The 26092-nt window shown below is 38.6% G+C and overlaps 4 protein-coding genes across 5 annotated transcripts; 2 read left to right on the top strand and 2 right to left on the bottom strand.

Moving 5' to 3' along the window:
* Window positions 1-583: 583 nt before the first annotated feature.
* On the bottom strand, window positions 584-7945 carry fbxo9 (F-box protein 9). The gene is given in 14 exon segments (XM_034201853.1): window positions 584-1455; window positions 1541-1695; window positions 1967-2060; window positions 2174-2269; window positions 2350-2440; window positions 3223-3341; window positions 3531-3645; window positions 3744-3871; window positions 4083-4114; window positions 4116-4183; window positions 4553-4610; window positions 4716-4847; window positions 5718-5783; window positions 7785-7945. Coding segments are annotated over 14 exon segments (1266 nt in total). The 5' UTR covers window positions 7788-7945; the 3' UTR covers window positions 584-1346.
* Window positions 7946-10552: 2607 nt separating this feature from the next.
* On the top strand, window positions 10553-18442 carry LOC117536745 (serine/threonine-protein kinase ICK-like). Its single transcript, XM_034201740.1, has 14 exons — window positions 10553-10799; window positions 12378-12631; window positions 12732-12786; window positions 13676-13797; window positions 13888-13967; window positions 14060-14192; window positions 14280-14451; window positions 14919-15086; window positions 15173-15553; window positions 16030-16238; window positions 16402-16544; window positions 16936-17052; window positions 17152-17259; window positions 17661-18442. Exons 2-14 carry the CDS (start codon window positions 12531-12533, stop codon window positions 17810-17812), a joined length of 1941 nt encoding a protein of 646 aa, XP_034057631.1. The 5' UTR covers window positions 10553-10799; window positions 12378-12530; the 3' UTR covers window positions 17813-18442.
* A 1616-nt stretch (window positions 18443-20058) lies between these two features.
* gsta.1 (glutathione S-transferase, alpha tandem duplicate 1) lies at window positions 20059-22151 on the top strand. The gene is made up of 7 exons (XM_034201846.1): window positions 20059-20134; window positions 20224-20344; window positions 20455-20506; window positions 20740-20872; window positions 20960-21095; window positions 21230-21355; window positions 21845-22151. The coding sequence occupies exons 2-7, from the start codon at window positions 20258-20260 to the stop codon at window positions 21980-21982; spliced, it is 672 nt and encodes a 223-aa protein (XP_034057737.1). The 5' UTR covers window positions 20059-20134; window positions 20224-20257; the 3' UTR covers window positions 21983-22151.
* A 72-nt stretch (window positions 22152-22223) lies between these two features.
* zgc:163080 (uncharacterized protein LOC799515 homolog) lies at window positions 22224-25286 on the bottom strand. Of its 2 annotated transcripts, none has more exons than XM_034201847.1 (5): window positions 25197-25286; window positions 23315-23397; window positions 23115-23216; window positions 22943-23030; window positions 22224-22760 (listed from the first exon to the last, which is right to left on the bottom strand). In XM_034201847.1, the coding sequence occupies exons 2-5, from the start codon at window positions 23388-23390 to the stop codon at window positions 22718-22720; spliced, it is 309 nt and encodes a 102-aa protein (XP_034057738.1). In that variant the 5' UTR covers window positions 23391-23397; window positions 25197-25286; the 3' UTR covers window positions 22224-22717. The 2 variants fall into 2 exon arrangements, with proteins under 2 accessions (XP_034057738.1, XP_034057739.1); XM_034201848.1 differs by having other exon boundaries at window positions 25173-25247.
* Between the last annotated feature and the right edge of the window lie 806 nt (window positions 25287-26092).

Raw genomic sequence — 26092 nt, 5'->3', positions numbered from 1 at the left:
TGGTGTTTCACAAACAGCTCACATTTTAATTAAGGACAGAGCGACAGTTTGTGAGCTTTGCTAGCATGTCTTCTGGCCAGCCATGATACAAACAGCGGGTTGATAGTCTCAAAGTTATTCCTTGAAAGATGCACTATGATAAGAATGTGTCAGTTTACTCTTTTCTTTGTTAATGATGTATTGGACAAATTCTCTACATCAGCCTTTAAGTGTGAATCAACATCAAAACTGTGAAATTTAAAAGCCAGGGTAAGAAAAGGCAACCAGTCCAGACTCCAGGAAGTAACTGCACCCGACCAACAAATAGTCTGGCACATAAACCCATGTACTGTAAAACCAGTTTGTCCTATTTTACTCTTAAACAGCTTAACCAGACGAGATGTAGAGTGGTATGTTTTAGTCGTACTGGTAGGCATATTTTTGTTACATTTGGACCAACCCAGGCTCTCAGTAAGCTGCGTTGTGATACGATTTTTATATAAAATAGAAGATTGACTTAAATCCCAAAACATTGTACATATGTCCTAATTGTCCAGAGTAGTAATACAATGCTGCATTGGTTTGAAGTTGAGCTAAACAGAAATAAATTGTCTTGCCATTTTTATTGAGTTATTACTGGAGAGTTCCTTTGTTGAAAAATCAACTAAGGTCAGGTCAACCAGCCACAAATCATTTAGCATAATCCAATACAACTTTCACATTCATTATTTTATTCCCTCTGCAAATCCTGTTTGATCAATCTGTGTTTGGTTCTCAGAGAATGGAATACGTGGATAATGCCTGTCCTCAGCAAGACAAATGATGAACTGTAGAAGTCTGAAATCACATTTTCACTGAGGTTGTGTAATAGGATCTCCATATTTTTTTTCTATGATGTAACATTGTTCCTCTATTCCTATAGCTATATTGGATACATAAAGGCCTGGTTTTACATCACTACCGAGTGTCTGATATTTCAGTTTTTTTAAGATTTACCCAATTTCCTTCAATGTAGTACTTGACAATACATGTAATTCTTTACATTTTCACCACTTTTTATTTGAGGGAGAAGGTGAACCATGAAACACAGTGTAAACATTCAATGCTTGGAACAGGTGGGAAAGGTTGCTAATTATTTTAGCTCTCAGCACATTATTATAGTTTCTGAAATCAGAAAATAAGTAGTATTCTATTTTGTAAACCATCAACAAAAAGTGATCTCATAAGTAACATGAATGTTCGATTATATAACATCATATTCAAGCTGCAGTACAAATTAACCAAGCTGAGGAGAATGCATTCTGTGATAATGGTAGAGGAACTTTTGCTGTTGTCTTGCTGGGATTGTGTGCAGGTCTCCAGGCTGCTTAAAGAGGCTGAATGGAAAATGCAGTGTAGCTCTTCACACGTGCAAAGATGAAGGGCTGGTACATGCTGTCCAGGTCGAACGCAGTGATAATCGTTTCCCCACTCAGCCTAGAAAAAAAGAAATAATGTCAATTTTTAAAACAAATGGAGGATAAAACACATCTTAACTACTGTTACAACTTGTATCTCTTACTTGTAAGTGATGTGGCAGGAGTGATGGATCCACGACAGCTTACTGAGACTCTGAAGCCCCCCAGAGGACAGATGCAGTCCAACGTGGAAGTTGTGTTCAACCTCCGGAGACTGGTTCCGCCTGCAGAACCGATTCTTCTGAAACTCGGTTGCTTTCTGTAAAACAAATAACACAGTTTACAAGCTGAGCCATGAACTGAGAGGTTAACTGTTTTCATTTATTTTTGGAAATGGTCAATTTACATTCATGTGCCTCAGTAATGTGTTACTTTGACTCTACCAATGAAGGAATGAGTGGTGCAACAGCTCATATTTGAATCTCAGTTTCTTTATCTGATCAGAGCTTTAAAGGATGTACAGTGAACACTGTCTTTTTCCTTCATATACATCCTTATGTTACCCCAAACCCCCCCCAGGTTATTCTCACCTCCTCCTTCTTCTTGCAGACAACAGCAAAAACTTTGGTTTGATTGTCCGTCTCCTGTGACAGACGGTAATGACCGTGCAGAACAGACTCCATTCTGTGAAATCAAACAAAATGTAACAATTGTGAAAAGTACTGCCACTCAGTCTGTTAAATGACTATTTATTGAAATCGTTCTAGCTGAGTTAGCAGAAAAAGGGAAAGGTGTACCTGACGTTCTTAGTGCGCAGACGAGGAACAACGCTCAGAGGGTCGTCAGGGGAGGTCACCATGACTACGTGGCCATCAGAGAAGAAGCGCAGGTACCTGATATAACAATTTCAGCTTTTAGCCTGTATACTTATACAACGCACAATCAAAGATAATGTTTGAAGTCAACAATTTACCTGTAGTACTCAATGTGATGCCAAGCCCTGTAAAATCCATCCAGTGATGCCTCTCCTTGACGTATGTATGATGTTTTGCTGATGTAAACACCTGTGAAAGTAAAATGCATGGAAAGCTTAACATCAAGTAAATAGAAAAATATATAGAATTGGAGGATGAACCCTCTATATTTGTCACACATAGCACAATTTGGTCTCTGCTTTTAACCCATCTTAGTACTAAGAGCTATGGGCAGCTATTGTACAGGGAACAATGGGGAGTGGGGATGGTGTCCGGTGCCTTGCTCAAGGGCAACACGGCACACCTTCCCAAGTAGTAGTCCACACTCCATATTTAGGTCTGTTCGGGACTTGAACCTGCGACCCTACGGCTCACAGTCCAAACCCCTACTGACTGAGCCACTGCCAGACAGTCATGTTGTATGATGTTAAATGCAGTGATAATAGAAGAGTTAAGAATGCTGTAATATTGTTTGCATTAGCAATATTTTGAGACATTGATTTTGAGTGTATAATGCATACAAAGATTATCATAAGGCTTGCACCAATATTTTATTATCATAAATTAATCATTGTTGTGGAGAATAATAAAACCCCAAGACCAGTTGCTTAGTTGCGCTGTTTACTACAAAGCCAAAAAACTGATCAGCAATTTCACACTACATATTGTTAGGAGCATGCATGTCTCAAAATTATTCAAAATATTGTAACAAAACAACTGTTGTTTTATTTATTTATTTATATATGTTATTATTGAAACTGTTATTTTATAGGGCTGACATGGGTTGGGAAATATAACATATCAGTAACGGTATCATACTGTAAACTAAGACACAGAATCCAAAATAAGTGACCGATAAAGCATTTGATTACCATCGAAACGCACACGAGGCCTTTGCAGAAACATCTCCCTCCAGGATTTGAAAGGTGCAATTTTAGTGCAGTTCCTTCCCCACACTCTTGAACAGGCGGAGTGCCAAATCTCAGGGTCCCTGGAGGAAAAAAAAAAAGTCAAAATAATAAGCAAGAGTAAACCTAAAACCCTGCATATATAACTGTCTTTCCATAATTACATCTTTTGTGCATTCAAAATGTAAAGTCCCCAGTTTGCCCGTTCCAACATCAGGAATGTTGAGAGGCAAATTGTCACACATCATATCTGTAATAACAGAGGGGCTCACCTTGCACAAATGTAAAACCCCCGGCAAACCAAGGACAGCTGCTGCAGGGCTCGCATGTCCAGTTCGCTCGACACAACCCAACGGAAAATGTACATTAGGATTTCCCGGGGAAATTCTGCAGTCAAATAAATCACGAGACAAATGTGTTAAAATATAGAAGTCTATAATTGGTTTTAGACATGTCTACAATCTAAATGAAAATCAGTTTGGTACCTGAGATGTGCATCTGAGTGAAATCCAACTGAGGAGTGCAGATCTTTGGAAGGGAACAGTCCAGATTAAGATCCTGCTCAAAATATGAGAGTAGATCCTCGATCTCACCATCAACACTGTCCTCCCTGCTGCAATTAAAAGAAAAGTACAGTTTGCATCATTTAAAAACAATGCAACAAGCACTTTTAGTGTAGCACAACAGCTCTTTGGTAATGAAATGTATTCGAGGTTAATTCCCATACTTAAGTTTAAAAGTTTTAGCTAATAATACAAAATTACAGGATGTTTAAACATTGCAGATTTAGATGTAGTCATTTCCAAAAATAAAAAGCTGCTTACTATTTCCCTCCAGCCTGGTCTGCATCGGGGGGGGCGGCTGAAGTTGATTCTGAACTCAATGTCAGGCACCAGCTGCATAGCCATGCGGTAGAACTTGATAGCTACAAGTAAAGAAAGACATCGAAAGTTACAACAACATCAAAATGTAAAGACATCAATTTAAAAAATGTCATAAATAAAATATAAAACTATGTGTGGATTAAACAAACTCAAACTGTTAAAGGTAGTAGTTATTACATATGAAGTGTTCAAAGCCTTCCCTTGTTTCTTTTAAGATGATATTTGACGGTTATAACTGCATGTATTATCTAAATAAGATCTGCCTAGCATTTTCCACAAGTTTAAGTTAGTTTGTGAATTCATTGTGCCATTTTCATTAGTTCCTGAATAATTGTTTCTTATGGTGATACACCTTACATCTCTCACCCTTTCACGGGTCATTCTGATCACCACACATCCTTCATACGTACCCACATAGACGGCTCCTTTCTGCTCTTCCTGAACAGCTCTCAGGAACAGCTCTGTGGCCTGAGGGGGGGAAACGTCAGTCATTCAGCAGCAGAGCACCTTCCAGTGAAAGCACTTTGCAAGACATCCAAGTACATGACCTGGAGAAATCCCAATAACACCTACTTTCTCCTCACGTGCGATATCTTGTGTCCTCTTCAGACCTTGCGCTCGCAGCTGTCGGCCACTCCATCCACCTGCTCCAGAGCTCGTTTTGAGTTCAGACATCCATTGAGCTCTGAAAGCAGTCAGCTCCGTCTGCAATTCAATAACAAAGGTATTAAGTGGTATTAAGTCTAGACAAGGCAAGACAAGTTTATTTATAAAGCACTTTTCAACACAAGGCAATTCAAAGTGCTTTACAAAAATGAAAGACATTAAGAGCATAAAACACATTAGAAACATTGTACCTTGTACTCAAACGTACTATTAAACTTAATATAATTTAAAAAAGATTCAGGAACCATGTGAAAAAGTGTACATTTAGCTTTTACATGGCTGCTGTAATTAAAAAGTTAGATTTTCTCTCTTCACTTATTTGAGAAAAAAAAACATCACAAATCACCTTCCGGATTCTTTATTTTTATTTAAAAAATAACGGTTTATTTTACTACACACAGGCTATTTATTGTAAAAGATTATGGAATAACATCTCTCTAACATCACATAACCACAATTTCCAGTATGAAATGATACACAAATATTACCTGTCAACCAGGAAATGCTGTCAACTAAGTTTGATTAAGCCCCATATGCATAGGACTATTGTCGTGGGCAAGGGAATCCCTATATTTTTCCTTTGTTTTTTCTCTTTCTTTCTGTATTATCATTTAAATAATTTGCGTCTATATATATATATGTCCCTCTGAGAGGGCAACTAGAACACAATAAAGTTGGTCACAAAAAAATAATGGTTTCTTGTTGTACTTAAATAATAATTACATTACTTTGCTCATACATTTTGGCTTACACATACGCATAGCCCATGCAAATCCCAACTGAAGAAAACCAAGGAGCTACTAGTTTTAGAAACAGTGTGACAAGTACAATCTCAAGTTTAGAAGATATGTGTTTATGTGCCAATACAGCGTTTCTACTTTTCAGTTAAGCCTATAGAAGATTTCTCACCTGAATATTTGGATCATCTGAATCTTCGTCCTCGATCATGCTGCTTATATCAGTATTTTCTTCAGCCTGCACAAGAAAAAAAGGGAAATATTATTTAAAGTTCATCCCAGGAGCTACCAGGCTCTGGTGGTTGTAAATAACTTTTTTCCCAGATGACTTCAGTCCACCCAGCTGTTTTGCCTCGCCCTCTACAAATTAAAAGGATGGGCAAAATACAACGTTTGTCAACAAAAACAAGAGTTTACGAATCCGTGCTTGTTTTTCAATCCCTGCTTTGGCATTGTCGCAGGCCCGGTTCTACGGGGGTGCATAAGGGTGCATTGCACCCTCAGTTGAGTCGTTATGCACCCTGATTTGAAAAATGAAAAAAAAATAAAAGTGAAAAAATAAATAAATGAAAAGTGAAAAATATTACATATATAATAATAATAGCAATAATAATAATAATAATAATAATAATAATAATAGCAATAATAAGAAGAAGAAGAATTGAGTTGAAATAAAATACTTTGTAATTGTGGTTAAATAACATTGTGTGCTGCATTTATTTGGTCAATTTAAACGGTAAGTAACGTTATTATGTCAGGTGTGCGTGACCTGTGCCGCTGCACGTTCGTCATCTGCAAGGTGCTTACACAGCAGTCAGTGATGGACATCAGAACATGGTTAAAACAACCAGCCCTTAAACAACCAGCCCTTATCGCCAGCAGTAACACTGCATCTACTGCTGGTAATAACAGTTCAGATCATGGGGACATTACGTTACCCGCGGCCACTGTCATGGACACTAACGCCCGACTCGCCGGTTTTGCCCGCCTCGCCCACGGAGGCGGAGCAGCCGCAGCCGTCTTCGTTGCCCCAAACACCGCCACCCCTCAGCGGCCCGCAAGTGCCAGAGGACCTCGGCAAAACAGAGCCTGCCCAGGTATATTAAAAAAAGTACCCAACTCGCTGTGCAGTGGGGTAAGGCGCTCATTTTGCAGCTCATGGTTTCAAAACAGAGATTGGCTGGAATATAGAATAGACATTTCGGTTCAAGTAAGTCAGATGCCTTCACCACAACTGGCTACAACAACTGGCGCCATGCTCTTATAGGCTACGTGATAAGGGACTGGGAAGGCATGAATCAAGCAAAGAGCACATAGATCTCTTAATGTTGCTCTCAAAGTGCACCAGGTTGATGCTTTTAACTTCAATATTTAAAAAATAAATCTTCCGGGGGAGCATGCCCCCGGACCCCCCCAGAGGAGGTGAGGACCCCCCTAGAGGGTGTTAGGTCCACTCCACACTTGTAAAAATAGCACTTTACCACAGCACCCTCTCTAATCTCAGATGCACCCTGAGTCACTTTGTTCTGGAACCGGGCCTGCATTGTCGTTACATTAAGTAACTCTTTTTAATTAAAAGTAGACCTTCTGGTTATACCCAGTTTATAAAGGAACAACATACATACTACGAACAGGATATGTTTGCTACTATTGCACAATTTGATTTTAATCTTTATAAAGACACATTTGATGTTTATTTATTTATCAAACATTGTTTATTGTTACCTTTTGCATATTTTTGTTGTAATGTTAGTCACTTTTTCTGCACAGTCGTACTTTTACAAACGGTGTCATTTATATCAAAAACACATGCAGTGTTAGATGAGGGAAATAATGCAAAGACAAAAAAGCATGCATAATAATCAGCATGTGAAAAAAACTGCATCTGCAGTCGGAAACTTGTGCAAAGAACTTGAAGGCAACTGAAGGTAAACACCTAATCTCATTAAAAACAACAGCACACCCCCCCATGTTGGTTAATGCTAACGTTACCTAAACAGACGATACACGAAATTAATTCAAGTGTCTCAATGCAATCTCATGCACGTTTATCGTTGATTTATGAAGTACTTTAAGTTCAAATCTGATCAATAAAATGTTTAGTAAAAAAGTGAACCCCATTAGAGACACGTCGCAGCAACTTCTCCAGCAAGGTGACGTTAGCTACGTTAGCTGGCTAACTGGCTAACACATTTCTTCCTGAATAATAACAACAACAGTTTAAAGCATGGTGACCCACCATGGCGGCTTATATAGTAGCTATCCTCGTTTCCCGTCACACGTTTTCAACAGTAGCGTTTACAGGTCACGGTCGGAGAAACGGATAACACAACGAACATATTTACGAGCTCGCAGGAACGCAGCCATTCTGCTGCGTGGCCCGGAGCTCAGTGACAGGAAGTCAGGCAGTGTGGCGAAGTTAGGAAAGAGGAGCAGGCAGGTTGACCTGCTGCAGCCATGTATGGAGGACGAAACGTGACTTATTCATCAAGGAATTAATACATGAACAATGGTGTAATAAACATCAACAAATAATAGAATTATACATAAAGTTGCAAATGTCTGGTCCACGCTACCGCTTTATGAATTAGCATAACTCTCCATATAGTATTAGTATTGTCATATTTTATTATATTTTACTGCACCCAGTTTCACCACATAATTATCTTTTGTGTAAATATTGTGTTTATTTTTCATTTCTTACAATAGTCTTAAAATAGTACTATTTTTTATTTTACTAAGTTTTCTTCTTGCTGTGCCTCTGTATGCACCTCTTATACCAAAGCAAATTCCTTGTAGGCTATGTGTAAACCTACTTGAAAATAAAACGGATTCTGATATTAAATAAATATAAATACAATTTTAAATAATTGTATTGCTCCAGCTCTGAGAACATAGAAACATACCACTACGCAATGCTTCTCAACACTCACATGTTACGTAAAATATATGTAAAAGTTGGCCCTGAGGGTTGTGCAATTGATTGCCATTTGTTGTGTGTTTGTATGTGCAAACTGTGTATATTTACATAAGTCACCAGAGATGGAAGAACTACTCAGATATTTACTACAGTGTAAAAATACTCAGTTAGAAGTAAAAGTCATGCATTCAAAATTGTACTTCAGTAAAAAAAAAAGTATATATATATAATATACTCCTTTTGCAGAATAGGCCATTTAAGCATAATATATTTCTATTAATTGTAGCTTAACCTATAATATATATAATATAATGTATTGGTTGATACACATTTTTTATTAATACTCTAAATCTTCAAAGAAGTGTGTAACTAAATCTTTAAACAAAATGTAGTGGAGTAAAAGTATAAAAGTAGCATAATCTAAAAAATACTAAAAAAGTAAATTTTTCCTAAAAGGTCACCTATTATGCAAAATACACGTTGTCATGTCTTTTATACATAAACATGTGTCCCTTCTGTGTAAAGAGATTCTGAAAGTTTCAGAAAAAAAGATTTGCTCACTTTTTGTCCTGATCCATTTATTAAAAACCTGTCTGAAAATGAGCTGATCAGATTTTGGCCACTTTATGATGTCATAACGATTTGGCCCATAGTCTACTTAATTGAAGAAAGCTATACAATTGCTAAATTTGCAATGGGCTTCCTGGTCCCTGAATCTGATTGGTAACCAATGTCAGTGTTACACAGTTCTGCATCATATTTAACACTCAATAATCAAGGCCTACCTCAGTATGTATAGCAGCTCCAGGTGTAGCTCCATATCATGCTCAGCAGTGGCTGTTTACGTTTGTGCTGTATAAATCTTATTTTCACTAAAGATCTGTATTCCCCCTATTTGTTAACCATTTTAAACGTTGACCTTCAATTGCAATTATCAATCTATATCAAAGAACAGTCAGCTGTAATAAAGGCAAGTACAGCCTGTTTGACTTCACCTGAGTATGTGTCAAAATCTCTGAGATACAAACGCTTTTGAGACAGTATTATCCAGTAGCACAGCCCCACACAGGACGTCCACCAGCAATGTAGCTCATTTAAAAGCAGACATGTTTTTACATGCTGGTTTAGCTAGATTGTCTAACCAAGTTATGACTTGCCAAAGGCATCAACATTTTTAACTGACCGCACAGCCTCTACAAGATCCTATACAACAAGGAAAGTGAGTGTGTGTGTGTGTGTGTGTGTGTGTGTGTGTGTGTGTGTGTGTGTGTGTGTGTGTGTGTGTGCGTGTGTGTGTGATTAAGTGTAGGCTATGCTGCTTATAATAGTAATTATCGTTATAAAAAAAAGTGAATTCTTCAAATCAGAACTTTTTTATTTTATGTATTAACCTTATCTACTTAGGCTCAACATTGTACCCACTGCTGTGTGTGCCAGTATGGAGTAAAGTATACCCTATACCTTGCTTATGTACAATTTTGATATAGTTTGATGTCACATACTTTTGAGTTTTTTACACCACTACATTTCAGAGGGACATTCGAAGCATGAAAATAACCAAAACAAAAAATGCCGGATCAATCTAACCCCAATATTAAAATACTGCTTGTGCACTAGAGTCGACTCCTTCACTTTTAATTTGATCAGAGAAGAAGAGGGTGGTACAAGAGCGTACATACTTGGTCACTTCCGGCTTTGCTTTGTGCCGAACAATCTTTCGTATAAAGTGGTATTTTTGGTACACAGTTGTTTTTTAAATTATTTTCCATGTTATCATGAACGATATTTATTATGCCATATAAGTCTCCCCACTATGTTTTAGATTGTTTATGAGTCTTGGAATCCCTGTTTTGAATTGAATGTAATATTACATAAGCTCTGCGAGGTAGGCCTGGCCCGTATAAACGCAGCGTGCGGACTAAAAGAAGGGAAACAGAAGAAAGACATGAATTTCCTTTACATCTTCAAAATGTTGTTTCATAGACATTAAGGTGTTCGGACCATAGACTGTATACAGGTTCTTATCGGTTCGGACGCTGGAGAGAAGGATGCAGTGACTTATTTCAATCCCGTGTTGTGTCTTTGACGGAGGAGAGCTGTGATTTGTTGAAATTACACCGCAAACAATTTTTACAGCATCGCGAGATTGTGATGAGTTCTGTGACGAAAGGCCCTAGATGAAATTGTATTGATGTTGTGTGTGGATGCACTGGATCTGGATGCGGTTATCTGCCTTCTTACGCTGTCAGACAGCTGATTATTCCACTAAGACAGTTGTTGAACATCGACTACAAATGATCTGCTATGTCTTGTTGTCGATTTGAAGCGAGGACGGTGAGTGCTGTCTGCTGCTTTTCGTTGTGTTTTGAATTATGAGCCCATTCAGTGCAAACAGGCCAGTTTTCTCTCCTTTAGCATTTTAATGTTGTCAGCAGCTGGGCCACCACCAGCACCACAACTCAATTATAAGATAGCGTTACTTGTACCATGTTTGCTACCAATAACTGCTCAGAGGAGTCGTGAAAGCTGAGCCTATAGTGCAAAATGCAACATAACGCATTAAACCCAAATCTATAGATGAGTACAGTGGGAATTATATCGGATCATGTATACATATTTTTGTGCTAAAGTGCCGTTGCGTTAGCGTTCACTCTGCTAAACTAAACTAGGAAACACACATGCTAGTTGGTACTTTTGCTGACAGAAAAATAGGTAGTATGGTAACATGTTGGGGAAGATGTAATTGACTATATCAGAAACCTATGTGAGTCAGTAAACATCATCACTGACTATAACAGCTGCTACCATTAACTTTGATAAAGGACATTTGCACTGATATGATGATACAATTTTCATCCTTATTTCTTTAAAATATGTCATAAGGTGAGACACTTGTACTTTGTACAGAATGTCTTTTGTTAGTTACCAGTTAAAGTTACTCCTAACATGTACATCTTGTGTTTGTTTAAGTGTTTTTCCTTCAAAAATGATGATGACCTTTAGGTGAAATTGCATCGTATATGTTAGCACAAAGACAATTTCCCTCTTCATAAGGTGGTTTTAAAGAAACAGACAACATACAGATGTCATTATGCACATTGAAGTTCATCTAAGTGATTTCACAACAAGTAAACCACATTTCTTCAGTGGAGGGGGATTGTAGTTATATAGATTATACCTCACAGGAGTGCTGGGATCGTTGCTTGAAATCCTTTATTTAATATTCATGCAGAAAAAAACTAGGACATTCAAATTCAGAAAAACTGTAGTTCTTTAATAACCTGCCTTCTTGGTACAAAGTGGATTTCTTGATATGCATATTTTATAATGGTTTAAAAAGAGTGTTACATAAACCTTGTAACTTAAATTGAGGCGGGCCATTTCAAATTGATTTGCACCACTAAGAAATGTTATATTAGGCAATACTGCTAAATCGACGGCAAATATTTAGGCAAATACTTACAAACAAAGAATACTCTGTACAGTAATGCATAACATGAAGTTCAGGAAACATTTAGAAACAATAGGTTCATCTCAATGTCCCTCCTCGACTCCTCTCTCCCCCTCCTCCGGGACTTGACCCGGAAATCGATCAAGACACGCCATGTTGAAGGACGTCCCAATTGCTGAAATGCACACGGAGGAGTCGAGGAGGGGTGAGAGAGGAGGCTTCCAGAGGAGACGAAAGGGAGGATACACGAGAGCAGACTACGCGGAAGTGTTTTCACTACTCGTATAAAAGCCCCGCCCCCACCTTTACAGCCTCTGCTCACTGCAGCTGATCTTACCGTTAAAGGAGGATCAGTTGGATGCATCACATCCTACTTTGTATAAAATTAGCCATGTATATTTTTAGTTCATTTGCCTACAAAACTAACTTGTTCTTTTGTTGTCCATCCCTCACCTTCTCAGCTCGAAGGAGGCAGGTCCAGGACACCATGAGTCCTCCAGCTCTGCTCTGTTGTCACAGGAAAATCTGGCTGCATTCAGCAGCAGGAGGCAAAAGCATCTCTTCTGACCACCCAATTATTATCTTCTCCCGGATGCTAAGGCAGGACGAGCACAATGAATAGATACACCAACATCAGACAGCTCGGGGATGGCACCTACGGCTCCGTTGTCCTCGGCCGCAGTCTGGAGTCAGGAGAGCTAGTTGCCATAAAGAGGTTAAATATCCCCAAAATTGTTATGTTAGCATCTATTTTCTCTGATATACAATATGATGTAATTTTCAATAAATGAGTTAATGTGAAAAATACATTTCAGAATGAAAAGAAAATTCTACTCCTGGGAAGAATGCATGAACCTTCGTGAAGTCAAGGTGAGTTTATCTTTTCTACATTTTTCCACACTATTAAGGAGCATAAGTGTTATGAAAAAAATCTACCCAAAAACCAACCTAAAGGAAATGCCCTTTTCTTTACTTGAATATATCTTGTCTTATGTGGAGTTTCAGCTCCATTCTCCACATTTTTGGGGTGAAATATCCCCACGCTCTGCTGTATTACTAGCTTATCTTAAAATGAATGTTTTGGAGAAGTAGAACAACCAACCAAACATTATATTTCACAGTAGCTGTTCTGATGCAGCGACCACATGATGTTGTGTTGGTGCCCCTCCTGTTACTGTCTGTTTTGGAAATGTCAAATACTCTTTATTGTTTTTTTTCACACCATTTCATTGTGTTACTGTCTACATTTCCTCACAGCTCAAAGTCACACACCAGCTCTAAGAGTTGAAGGTGATTGTTGTGTTTTGAGCTTGGGCTCCCATCCCTCCTTTCCTAGAGCTCCACCTTAACGCAGAAAACATGTACAACACGCTGGTCCTTAGAGTCCTGCTAATTGGATCATAATCACAGCATGTCACATCAAAATTTCAGAATCCCATTGCAGCTTCTTTCCCCTTTACTTAAATGTAGCATGGTAAACCTATAGCGTCCCAGTGCATGGGAAAGGTGTATATTTCTCCACCCTGCTTTCTATTTTCCCTCTTTTAAATTGTAAGTTGAAATCCCACCTTTGCAGCATTTCTCCCCCAAACTCCATTGTGTTCTTACAATAGCCATGTTTTAACAAGAAGGGTTTGTGTCATAGTTGCAGGGCGTGCTTTTGAATGTGCTGCAGTGACCTGTGCATTTTTTCCAGCATGGCTTTTATTTCTAATCCTTTGCATTTCTCATATTCTAACATGATCTGTTTCTCTTTCAGTCCTTAAAGAAACTCAACCATGCCAACGTGATCAAACTCAAGGAAGTCATTCGAGAAAATGATCACTTGTACTTTATATTTGAGTACATGAAGGAGAATCTATATCAGCTCATGAAAGACAGGTGTGTATATATTTTACTTGTAGCATTATTTAATCGTGTGCTTAGAGTTGTTTAACCGCTGGAGTTTTCTAATTGTTCTTCTTGCTGCAGGACTCGATTGTTTCCTGAATCGGCTGTGAGGAATATAATGTTTCAGATACTACAGGGGCTTGCGTTCATTCATAAACATGGTATGTCTTATTTACGACTGATGCTACACTTATCCTGTGACAAATTGGACATTTTGTACAATTTGAATAATGCAATGTTTCTTTTTTTTTAGGTTTCTTTCACAGGGACATGAAACCGGAGAATCTTCTGTGCATGGGCCCGGAGCTGGTGAAAATAGCCGACTTTGGGCTTGCCCGGGAAATTAGATCTCGACCACCATACACAGACTATGTCTCCACCAGATGGTGAGTATCTCTCAGAATATATATAACGCCCTGTGTTTAATACATTATTTACTCAAGTCTGAGTACCCTCTCTTATTTTTCCACCAGGTACAGAGCCCCAGAGGTGCTCCTCAGATCCACATCCTACAACTCACCCATAGACCAGTGGGCTATCGGCTGCATCATGGCAGAGCTTTATACCCTCAGGCCTCTTTTTCCAGGCTCCAGTGAAGTAGACACCATATTCAAAGTGTGCCAAGTCTTGGGTACACCAAAGAAGGTAAGATCGTTCACATGTGTGCAGCAGAATTATAGAGCACTGGATTTGTCATACCCAGTACTGTTGAGTAATCCTTCTCACGGTAGAGATACACTTTTTTTTAAAGAAAGTATACATCGGCTATTCCACTGCATTTCATAAATACATTTGAGACCAGAGGCTTTCTTTTTACTTTGACTGTCATTTTTTGTTTGCAAAAACATAAGTTCTATGTAGTAGTAACACATTTTTTTTGTACATTGACACAAACATTGTATATAAAAAGTTGACATCGTTTTGGACTACCCTACGGAATCCTCCAGATTATAATCTCCCCCATTTTGGTTTAAATCAGAGTACAACCAAGTGCAGTCATTATTCAACTACTACTATTGTAACAGTGAATACAAAAACGATTTTGTTTTGACATTTCTTAATCACGTTACATAAATGTGGTGTGTCAAATGGCCTGTGTCTTCTCCCTCTAGAATGATTGGCCGGAGGGATTCCATTTGGCGAGTGCTATGAATTTCCGTTGGCCTCAGTGCGTTCCCAGTAATCTGAAGACTCTGATCCCAAATGCCAGCCCTGAAGCCATTCATCTGATGACAGACCTGCTCCAGTGGGATCCCAAGAAGAGACCAGCCTCTGCCCAGGTAATGTCTGACCTCCTCATAGCTTCATAGCTCAACATGCAGAATGAAAGCTGACGTTGTTTTGTTCAAACCTGGATGTCTTTCAGTCTCTCAGGTACTCGTACTTCCACGTGGGCCAGGCTCTGGGCACTCCTCAGCAGATCCTGGATCAGGGCCGGCCTCAGCCAGGCCTCGTGCCGCTGCAGGCTCCTTTACAGTCACAGCAGTCTCTGCAGCAGCAACCCCTGCTGCTGAAGCCGGTGCCCCCCTCCCAGCCTCCCCCCCCCAGCCAACATTGCTCCCCCTCCAGGCCCCTGCAGCAGATCCAGCCCTCCGCTGTGTCTGCGGTGGCCCAGGCGGCGGCGTACCAGCGGCACACAGAGCTGGTCCGAGAGCAGCAACAGAAGCACATCCTGAAGCAGGAGCAGAGCGGAGGAACGCCACAGAGCCATCTCCCTTACATCGTGGACAAGAGTCTCCAGAGCAAGGTGAGGCTGGAAACATAAGAGTGTGTATTTATTATATATCTGTTTCTATTGATGGCAAACATTCCATCTTAATATTTTCAAGTGGATGAATAAATATATTAAGCCGTTGCATGGAAACATCGATTAAACCTTAGGCTAGCAATCATATAAATGTGACCTCATATACATCCCTTATTAACTTATTTAAGATTGCATGTTTGTTTCACTAAGCATTTTTTTAACAACAACATGTAGGTACATAATAAAGTACATTTAGAATGCTTAAGTATAATTTAAAGAGCTTGAAGCCCATTTTCACATAACCCCATGTCTACTTCTAACTACATCACTTTACTTTGATGATCATCACCTATTATTATTTTCAAATTATGTAAAGATGGGTTCCATCAAAAGCAGGCTTAAATAACTTATTATCCCTTGAAAATGAAATTGTTTAAAAATCCTCCTCATGCATATGGTTGATGCCGTTCTTTTAGCAAACGAGACAGGAGTCAGAAAAAGAACACCTACTGAGCTATCAGGTGAAGCCTAAAGGGGGGCGGCGGCGCTGGGGCCACGGCACGGGACACCACAAGGGTGAAGACTGGGACGACTATGAAGAGACGGATCTGACATCCATAAGTATTCTGGGAAAAACAAACTTCTCTGCAGAGCAATCGAGGCAGGGGGAGGACTCACTGAGCAGGTGAGGCTATGATCTGTCATCGTGCGGTACCTTTTTATAAGAGAAAGTGGCTGTACGAATGTGCAAACTAAGACTACAAAAGAGAGCTGAAGTGTTTACATCAGTATTACTACAAGCAGGTAACACACTACCTTTCTCTCATTTAATGCCTTCTGTGTTTCAGATATGGAAACGTTTTGGATTACAGTCGACCCAATGGAAAGGAAGATGCGCCTTTAAACCTGAACAAGAGTTCAGCCTATCAGGAGCCTTCAAGAACTGCTTCTGCCAAACAACATTACCTGAGGCAGTCAAGATATTTACCTGGTAATATATATTTAAAGACTTCCCTCAAATAAAAATCAACTGTGTCAACAAGTGCTTTACACCCAACTCGTTTCAGTTAGATCCAAAATAACTCCTTTGCTTTGGTACCATTGTACTGTTAAAGTAATGCAGATCAACCAAAGAATATTGTGACATTAAATATATGATTAATGCAGGATTTAAAAAAACTGCAATTCAATTCTGATTGAGATCTGTTAAGGAAGCAATCTTAAATGCAGTCTTTACAAATGTGCACAGTATATATCACTACAAAAGAGTTGGTAACCTTAAAAAGCATAACGGTAGATTGGAATTTGTTTGTCACTTTCTTCTTTCTATTTATAATTATTCTTGTAAAATGTGTGCGATAATCTCTTACTGTCTTTTTCAGGTATTAGCACAAAAAAGAACGTAGCCATAAATGCCAGTAAAGACTTTGCAGGAAGCCATCTTTGGGGCAACAGCAGTATTCCATTTGGAGGGACTCTGCCGAGCAGAGGCGCTCACGGTAATGTCCCAGGACCTCCTGCACTTTACTGCATGGTAATCATTGCAACTTCACTAGGTTCTAATGAAATGATCTGTTTTTGTTTGTTGTAAATACCAGGTACCAATACAATCCCAGGCGGATACATGCCATCGTTTTACAAAAAAGACACGGGATCTGCGGGTCACAGAGGACCTCAGGGTCCTTCAGTGGAATCAACAGCATCAAGTGAGGACACATTTCATCACTTAGAGCTTTCTGCTATAGAGTGCTGCAGGAATGAGTCCTAAAACTCATCTAAGACCCGTCAAGCGGCGTAATAAGACTACATCGATTTTCAGGGACAATTAAACACAATCACACCAAACTTGGGAAACTCATGTTCTCGCTAGCCTGCGTTTACAGCCAGGTTATTTGTATACTCTCAAATATTGTAACTCACAAGCTAGATCAAGCTTTGGTAAAAGAGGCGAGCTCTAAAAATCAATGAAGTTGGAAGCGTAGTTTGGCCTACAAAACATCCTCCCTGCAGCCCTTCACATTCAGCTTTCTATGTGTCACGTTTTCAGTGCCCCATTGCCTCTCTTTTTTTACATTTGATTTAACCTGTTGTTTTGATGCCGTTTTAGATTATGCAACATGGCAGTCTGGCCGGAGTCCGATGAACACCTCCACCAACGTGCCGTCACCCAACAAGAGCACCCCCGGTCTGCTGCCTCGCCCACCGACACAAACCATCCACGGGCGAACGGATTGGTCTGCCAAATATGGACACCGCTAGTGCCCTCACTACAAACTCTTTCACCTCCAAAGAGTAGGCCTAGTTGTTTTATAATATAAGTCTGTACATACATCTTACACAGCAATAACCTTTAATGTTTTGTGTACTATGAATGTTGTGAGATGTAAAAATATCTATATTTAAATGCAAGCGGCCAAAGTTTGAGCCCAGATTTGCTCCTCAGTGTTTCATTATGTATTTCTGTATTAAAGCTACAGAGGTCACAACTTCAGTTGTGTATCAGATGTATCATTGAATGTTCACCAACCTGTATACATAATATGCATATTATAATTGTATGGAAACTTCACTGTGATCTGTATTTGGCTGCAACTAATTACTTTGCTTTTGTACAGTTTGGTGTGTATTCCTTTTTTCTCTGCTGTTTTTTTATGACGGTAGCCTTGTCAATCAGGTTACTATTATTTGTGCATTATATGTTTTTAATAAAATGCAATGCCTTGCTCTATTTTCAATCAAACAATGCAAATGGTTGCCACAATGTACAATTCAGTTTTATTTCTGAATTAAAATGATCCAAGAAAACACGTTATACCCCCTTGGCCAAAGTGAGTGTGATAATTGAATTGCCTGTTATTGAATATAATTAAACTGTTGACTGGGAACCCATATGTCCAACTTGTGCATTTTTTCACGGTACCATGAAAGTGAATGTTTTTATTAATTAAATAAATAATGTTTTTATTTAATTAATATTTTGTACTAGATTCCAGCCCGGGTATATTCTGGCCAGCTGTATTAATCTGATGGAGATTAACCCCTCAGAAGCAGTTTACTGTTAATGCTATACTTGCATGAATGCATTGCTTCTGGTCTTCTACAGTGGGCACATCATATAATTAATTGTATCCATCCATACTTTGGTACATAGTGTGATTGAAAGAAGGATGTTGCAATTGAATCAACTAACCTCGCTGCATTTGTCCTGAAGATGATGCTGGTATAAGTACATAACCCAATAATATGGTGTCAAATAAACGGTGCTGGAGATGGAAGAGGTGTGGGACATGAGCTCAAATACTGAGATGGTACTCAGATTTTTTATTTAAGTAAAAGTAGCAGTACAAATTTGTATCAGTACTTTGTTACAAGCCTCAATTCAAAATCTTACTTAAAAGTACAAAAGTATCTGCATCAAAATATACTTAAAGAACCAAAAGTAGAAGTACTCCTTATCCGTAATTGCCCATTTCAGAATCATATTGAGTAACTGGGTTACTGTAATGAATGGTGCCCTGTGTTGTATCCTCCCCCACCTGTCTAATTGCTGATTAGTGTGTGTATTTAGGCTCTGTTGCCCTGTCTGTTTTGGGGCTGGTAGGGTGTGCTCGAGTGTAATAAATGCCCACACCGGGTTATATTTTTGGACGGTCTGCCTCCTTGCTTGGTCGGGCCGCTCACTTGTCGGCCTCACATGGAGTATAAATATAAAGCATAAACGGAGAAAGTACAAACTCAAACTTGTACTATCCACTCAAATGTAATTAAAAGTCATAGTAGAATATGAATGAAACAATTGTCCCAACAATTGTCATAATAAAGTCAAAATGTATCAAAACAAAATTTGAATCTTTTAAAGTACATTATGTTTGTATTAACTGAGAAGAAAAACATTGAAAAAGTAAGGCAGACTGCCACGTGCAGTGCCTCATTTGGATGTGTCTGACGCTTGGAGCTTAACTTCCCTACGTTTCTCCTACAAATGGGCCTTGAGCTTGTTTGGAGGTTCTAGCAGGGGAGCGCAGCTACTGGTACACCGAAGGATGGTCATCATCCGCCGGGGGAACCGTCCTCTTCCACCGAGCGCGGGGCTTCGGGAGGGACACACATGGAGCGGTGAGGGAGGAAGGGGACACCCGCCTAGCCAGCCAGATCAGCCGAATAAACCCTAGCGATCAATGGGGTGACAGATGTCGCAGCCAGATCGCCCTCACATCCAAAGAGAGTTATGGGGGCGTGGTGTATATATAAGGGAGTAAAACACAACCGTTTACTGTCACGGTGTGGAATATCGACATAAGTTTTTATAGTTGGTATAATAGTTCGCCTTATCTCCCCATTCATGTTTATTAACTTAAAATGTAGCCTACAAATACTTCAAAGTTGCCGAAAATAGTCAGTAAAAGAATAGCAGTTAGTATTTTCCCCATGATGTCTAGCGCCAACGATCCGCGTTTTCATTGGCTAAAATCAACCAATGAAACGTCTTCAAATTTCGTTCCCACCTTAACTTCATTATATAAAGACCTATCTTAACTGTTGTTGCTCACATTTCTCCACGACAGCGCTGAGGGTGCACAGGTATGATTCAAGACATTACAACTCATTTTGGGTATCATTTTCATTTGTATTTTGTATTATTAATGTGTGATATTAATTGTGTGGTTTAGAGATTAATCGATCCACTTCCGAAATACTATCGCCATGGCTGGGAAAGTTGTACTTCACTATTTCAATGGGAGAGGAAAAATGGAGTCAATCCGCTGGCTCTTGACTGTTGCAGAAGTGGACGTAAGTAAAGGGTGTGTGGTGATATTAACATGAGAATATCCTTATTGATTTTAAGGAACTTCAAACCTCCTGAATATATCCTAAATATGTCATGTGATCTCTGTTTACAGTTCGATGAGGTGTTTTTGACAACTCGGGAGCAGTATCTTAAACTCCTGAGTGGTTAGTGTGTTTCCAAAATGTTGTACAAAGTTCAAATACACTTCTCGATTCTCTCTGGCCAATTTCCAAGTCACACATTTTAATTTACAATAAGTTTATCATGTGTTATCCCACTTGTTATCTTTGTAAGGTGAATGATTCGAATGTTTTATGACCTGTTGACAAAGCTATTATCTACGATATAGATTGATGTTTCACCAAACGGGTGTGCCGCTGCTGTGTTTATTTTGCAGATGGAGACCTCATGTTTCAACAGGTTCCATTTGTGGAAATGGATGGCATGAAGCTTGTTCAGACAAAGGCAATCTTAAACTACATTGCAGAGAAGCACAACCTTCATGGAAAAGATCTCAAAGACAAACTCATGTAGGGTCCATTCTTTAGAAGAGTCATTACAAGAGTCTTCTTTTACATGTGATTTTAGTTGATGAAGGTGTCAATGCTTTCCCTCAGGGTCAACACCCACTCAGAGGGATTGATGGATCTCATGGACATGATCATGACCTTGCCCTTTACCGCAGATGTCAAAACAAAACTGGACAACATTCAAAATAAAGCAAAAGACCGCTACCTTCCTGTGTTTGAAAAGGTACCACCATGCTTACTTTAAATAAGTGTGATCAAATAACAGTTCAAGCTTGGTTAAAACATTTAAAATTGGAAAATGTATCTGTTTATTTGTATAATATTTGCAAACTAAAGTATGCGTTGTGTACATCTCAGGCTTTGAGTGGGCCCATATACCTGGTTGGAGGTAGACTGAGCTGTGCAGATGTGCAGCTGCTCGAATGCACCCTGATGTTGGAGGAGAAGTTTGCTGGCATCCTTGCCGAATTCCCCAACCTCAAGGTCAATTTGAAAAAGAAACACACTTTATAATACTGCAGGTCCTTCCTTCCTGCAGCGGTCAGGCTGTACAACCACCACGGCCCCTGGTAGACCCCCAAACACACACAACAAAGACTATAACACCCCATTTTGTGCAATACTACTTATGTGCAATTCATATACCGTAAATAACCGTGCAATATATACTTCCACCTTTAATACTTCCACCTGGCTGCTATCTCAAAACTATACTGGTACTGGATGTGTATTTTGTAAATTGTGTAATTTCTACTTTTATTTTAAATATTTGTATGCATGCTTCCTAATTATATGAAGCTATCTGTACTTACTGTAACAATGTACATTTCCTCCTCTTTGGGACAAATATAGGTATTCTGAAGACTGGATTTAAGTAAAAACACAACAACAAATCTTTAACTAAGAACTCCCAGTAAGTTGATCATTATTATAACAACAATGCACTGATAGCTTTTTCTTTGATTCCTCCAGTCTTTCCAGGGCAGGATGACCAGAATTCCCGCCGTCAGCAGGTTCCTGCAGCCCGGCAGCAAGAGGAAGCCGCAGCCAGACGATGTGTACGTGAAAACCATCATGGAGGTTTTCAACATCAAATCACCATTTCTGTGAACTCTGTCCTCCTCTCACAGGCAGGGTGAATGATTGATAATGCAAGGACAGCATTTTGTCCAGGAGAATCGACTATATTTCAATACTTCACTAACCATCACGAACGTTAGCATTAGCTCGACTGGAATCTATGTAGTTTACACTGAATAAATATTTGACTAACATTTAATGGCTGCTGTGTTTCTTTGTTCATTCAATGACAGGATTTGTATAATATCCACAGTTTACATAAAAAAAGTCATTATTTTAGGATTTGTTTATTTTGTTTTCCCATGAATACAAAAATCACTAACTTATTGACAGTAAATATCATTTGAAGTTAAAGACATAGCATGTGAACCTTCAAGAATACATATGTTGGCGTCCCTATTTCAGTAATTTAAAACCGTGATAGTATTAGCAGCCAGCAACACCGAAGTTGTAGTGAATAGAGTTAGCCCCCTGCCAACATAAGCTCATGTACATCTGCTAATCTTAGAGCATGACATTTACATTCATGCACATATAATACAAGAAAAAGCAGTTATTTATATAAGATCACCAAAGCAGACTTACTGCACTAATATACAGTATGTTGTTAATCTTAAATCTGTAAAACACCTACTGGTAACTTTGTTTCTGGTCACATGTTAGTTAAGTAATGATACCAAACAAAAGGCTTGTTTTAGTATGCTGGGAATGCTGTTCATTCAAACAAGGCTGGTCCATTGATAGAGAGAGAGTCAGTCCAGCCTGTCACATCATGAGGGATAGTAACAGCCGAAACACCATCAACAAACTGTAAGAAAGAGACAGCAAATCAAAAAGTAATACATCATTGTCTGATATTTTTACAATATAATAGTAATATTATATAAAATATAGAAAGAATATATATAAATTGTGCAATACCTAGTCCTGGTTATACACATTTACATTAATTAATTAACTTGTTGTGATGTTTATCAAGTTGAATCACACCTTAGCCCTGACATGATGCCAGCAGGCAATATTTTCCCAGATTTCTTGTATCTCATTCCCATCAGGACCGAAAGGACTCCAGCAGTTACTGAAAGTAAGAAAACACCATGAACTAAATTCAATACTCTGATTTATATTTGTATTTATTTGGGACATGCTCAGCTGTACTCACGCAAAGAGACCTTGATGTCCTTTGGGTCATAAGAGATGTTGAATGCACCATAAGCAGAAAACCCACCAAAAACTAAACCGGCCATCAGGGACATCACGCTGCCTACAATCACACGGGGACACACAATGATTATCAGGGCTCATGTTTTACCTGACACATACTTTTCGTAAGGATTGATGCCAAAATGAAAAGGGTTTAACCTTTTCTAGAGTAACCCATATATCCTCCAAAGGCGATGGCGAGAGCATAGCCAAATCCAATCCAGTCCACTGCCATCTCAAAACTGGGAACAAGTGCAGTACAGGGTGAGGTACGATTAGTAATAATGTTGAAGTAAGACTTTATTTATTTAATCTAATTGTTTATTTGGCAGGGACAATGCACAGTAATGAACACTTAAAACATTAAAAATGTGTCAAGCGTAACAGTGCCAGATTTAGCTTTGAGCTAATTTCCCTCACATAAAACATTTAAGAAAATTACATTTTACAAACATAGCAAAAACAAAATACATGATATGCAAAAAGTGCAAAAGAGCAAGAGCAGCATATACACGTATTTACCACATGGCAGTACAATATAGCAGCTACGACATATAAAGTGCAAGAGGAGATAAAAGAGCTACTTAAAGTGCAAGAGGAGATAAAAGAGCTACTAAAAGGAGATACCCCTGTATTAAAGTTCATTTAGCGGTGATTGCACGTCTGGTTGTTTCTCAACCATTCTTTGAAGTGACCTTTGAAGCTATTGAGAGTGGGACAATCCCGTATCTCAGTTGGGAGGCTATTCCAGAAAGAGCTGCCTTTAATGGAGAGTACATTTTGTCCAAAAGTGGTCCATACGGTGGACCTCACAGTCTCCAGTTTCTGACCTAGTGCAGCGTCCAGTGTGTTTTCTGTGGATGAATTCCCCTAAGGGAGGGGGGGCCAGTCCATGTAAACATTTATAAATAAAACACATACTTTTAAAAGACTTAAAATGGTCAAAACTCAAGAAATTGTGTTTTTCAAGGATGGCTAACACCTTGATAGCTCTCTTGTACAGCTGTTCTATGGGTTTCAGGTTTGTGGCACAAGCAAACGACCAGTTTGTAAAACAGTATTCAATGTGGGATAGAATCATACAGTGGCGGTATGACTTTGCAGCATTGGCAGTTAAGAAAGGTCTAATTTGTTTAAAATGTTGCAAGTTGAATTTAATGGTATTGGACACTTTCTTAATATGTTTCTTAAAAGTCAAGTTTGAGTCCATTATGACTCCAAGATACTTGAAGTGGGGGACTAGTTCTATTTCTGCTCCGTTTAAAAACACATTGGATCCTTCGATTTTGACTGGTCGTTTACTGTTTTTTTTGCATTTAACTGTAAGCAAATGTTGTTCAGCCAGTGTTGAACCTTTAAGCAGCAAACCAAATCAAACAATGCCAAATTAAACAGTATTTTGAGCTTATTGAATACTGAAGTTAAGACATTTTGGAGAATTAAGTCCTTGCAAACGAGTAGCAAAGCTAGGATATAGGCGTATTAGATTTTAAAACTGGCAAGTTTTTATTTTCCTAAACTTTAAACAGAAAAATAAAAACAACTCTTGATAAAAAAAAAACGTTTTGTCTTGCTTTACTATTCTTTGTGACATGTAATGTTTCAATAGAGTTCTGACATCTATTTTAGAAAGTATGTGACGTTTAGTCTAATTGTATTTGTGATGGAAGTATTTTCAATGAAAAATAAAGAGGTTTAAAATAATTGTATAATCAATATAATTCTTATTATATATATATATATCAGCAAAATAACATGTTTTTTGTTTCCTAAATGAAGGATCAAACCCGTTTTGTCAATGCAAATCACCCTTTTTTCCACTGCACTTGTACGTAAGTGCTTGACCCCATTATCTCCCCGCAGTAACTGTGACAAACCTCTAGGTGTCGCTCTGTGAGACTCTAAAATCACAGCAGATGAAGCGATTAAGACAAACAGCTCTACACGCACGTATTTTAATAATTGACCTAAAGTGACATACGTTTTGTTATGATATTATCTTTCTGCATTAACTCACCTGGTCCTGGTAAATATTACATACCTTTAGTCGAAACAAGTGAACAGCAGCACTTAGAAACCTCCAGTCTGTGACTGCACTTCCGTGTTACTGCCACTGCCCACAACACGCATGCGCAATTTGGTTTGTGCTGTGTTCAAATACTTTTGATAAAGAGGGAAAAATGATACACGATTGAAAACATTACAAATCAATTCCAGTAGAGGACTAGTTTGTTTAGCTATTTAGCACCACTTCCCCTAAGTCAATATTTGAAAGGTATCTTGCGTTATACATGTAATATTTATGCAACAGAGCATTCTTTGTAAAAATGATGTCAGTAAAAGTGAATTTCTCGTTGGCTTGATTTGTTGTCAGTGCATGTTTTGGACTGAAATTGTTTTACTAATTGTGGAGATTAAGGTCAAATAGAAACAAATGGTGAACATTTAGTATGAATATCACATACATAAACCGTGAATTCTTCAGATTTTCACCAGAAATGTTTTATACTTGTATCATCAGAGATGTTCTGAATTGTGCAGAACCAATACTGCAGACATCTTAACTTCAGTCACCTTCTGTACCAAACAAAATGTACCTACATGTAGGTAGTTGTAATCACATCGTGTTTGATCAATATGAAAATTATCATTCTTTAACTAGCCATAAAAAAAAACTGGATTACCAACCGGGCAACTTTTACAATTGAAAAGCACAAAATTCACAGCATACACATTTGTTAGAGAATACTTGTCTAAATCCAGTTGTAAAACCTAAATGATTAACATTTGCTCATAATTTAAATTACCATTTAATTTGCACATATGTAGTATTATTTGAACATTGCGTTTCTGGTTGGTCCGTTTCAATGCCCACAGTAAAACTACATGTACTAACCAGAGTAATACACAATGCACAGTAGGCAGTCAGTGGGGTGT

Source organism: Gymnodraco acuticeps, unplaced genomic scaffold (assembly GCF_902827175.1).
Source record: "Gymnodraco acuticeps unplaced genomic scaffold, fGymAcu1.1, whole genome shotgun sequence".
Classification (NCBI taxonomy): Eukaryota; Metazoa; Chordata; class Actinopteri; order Perciformes; family Bathydraconidae; genus Gymnodraco; species Gymnodraco acuticeps.
Note: the sequence above shows the minus strand (reverse complement) of the source record. Positions and strands in the feature narration are given on the sequence as shown.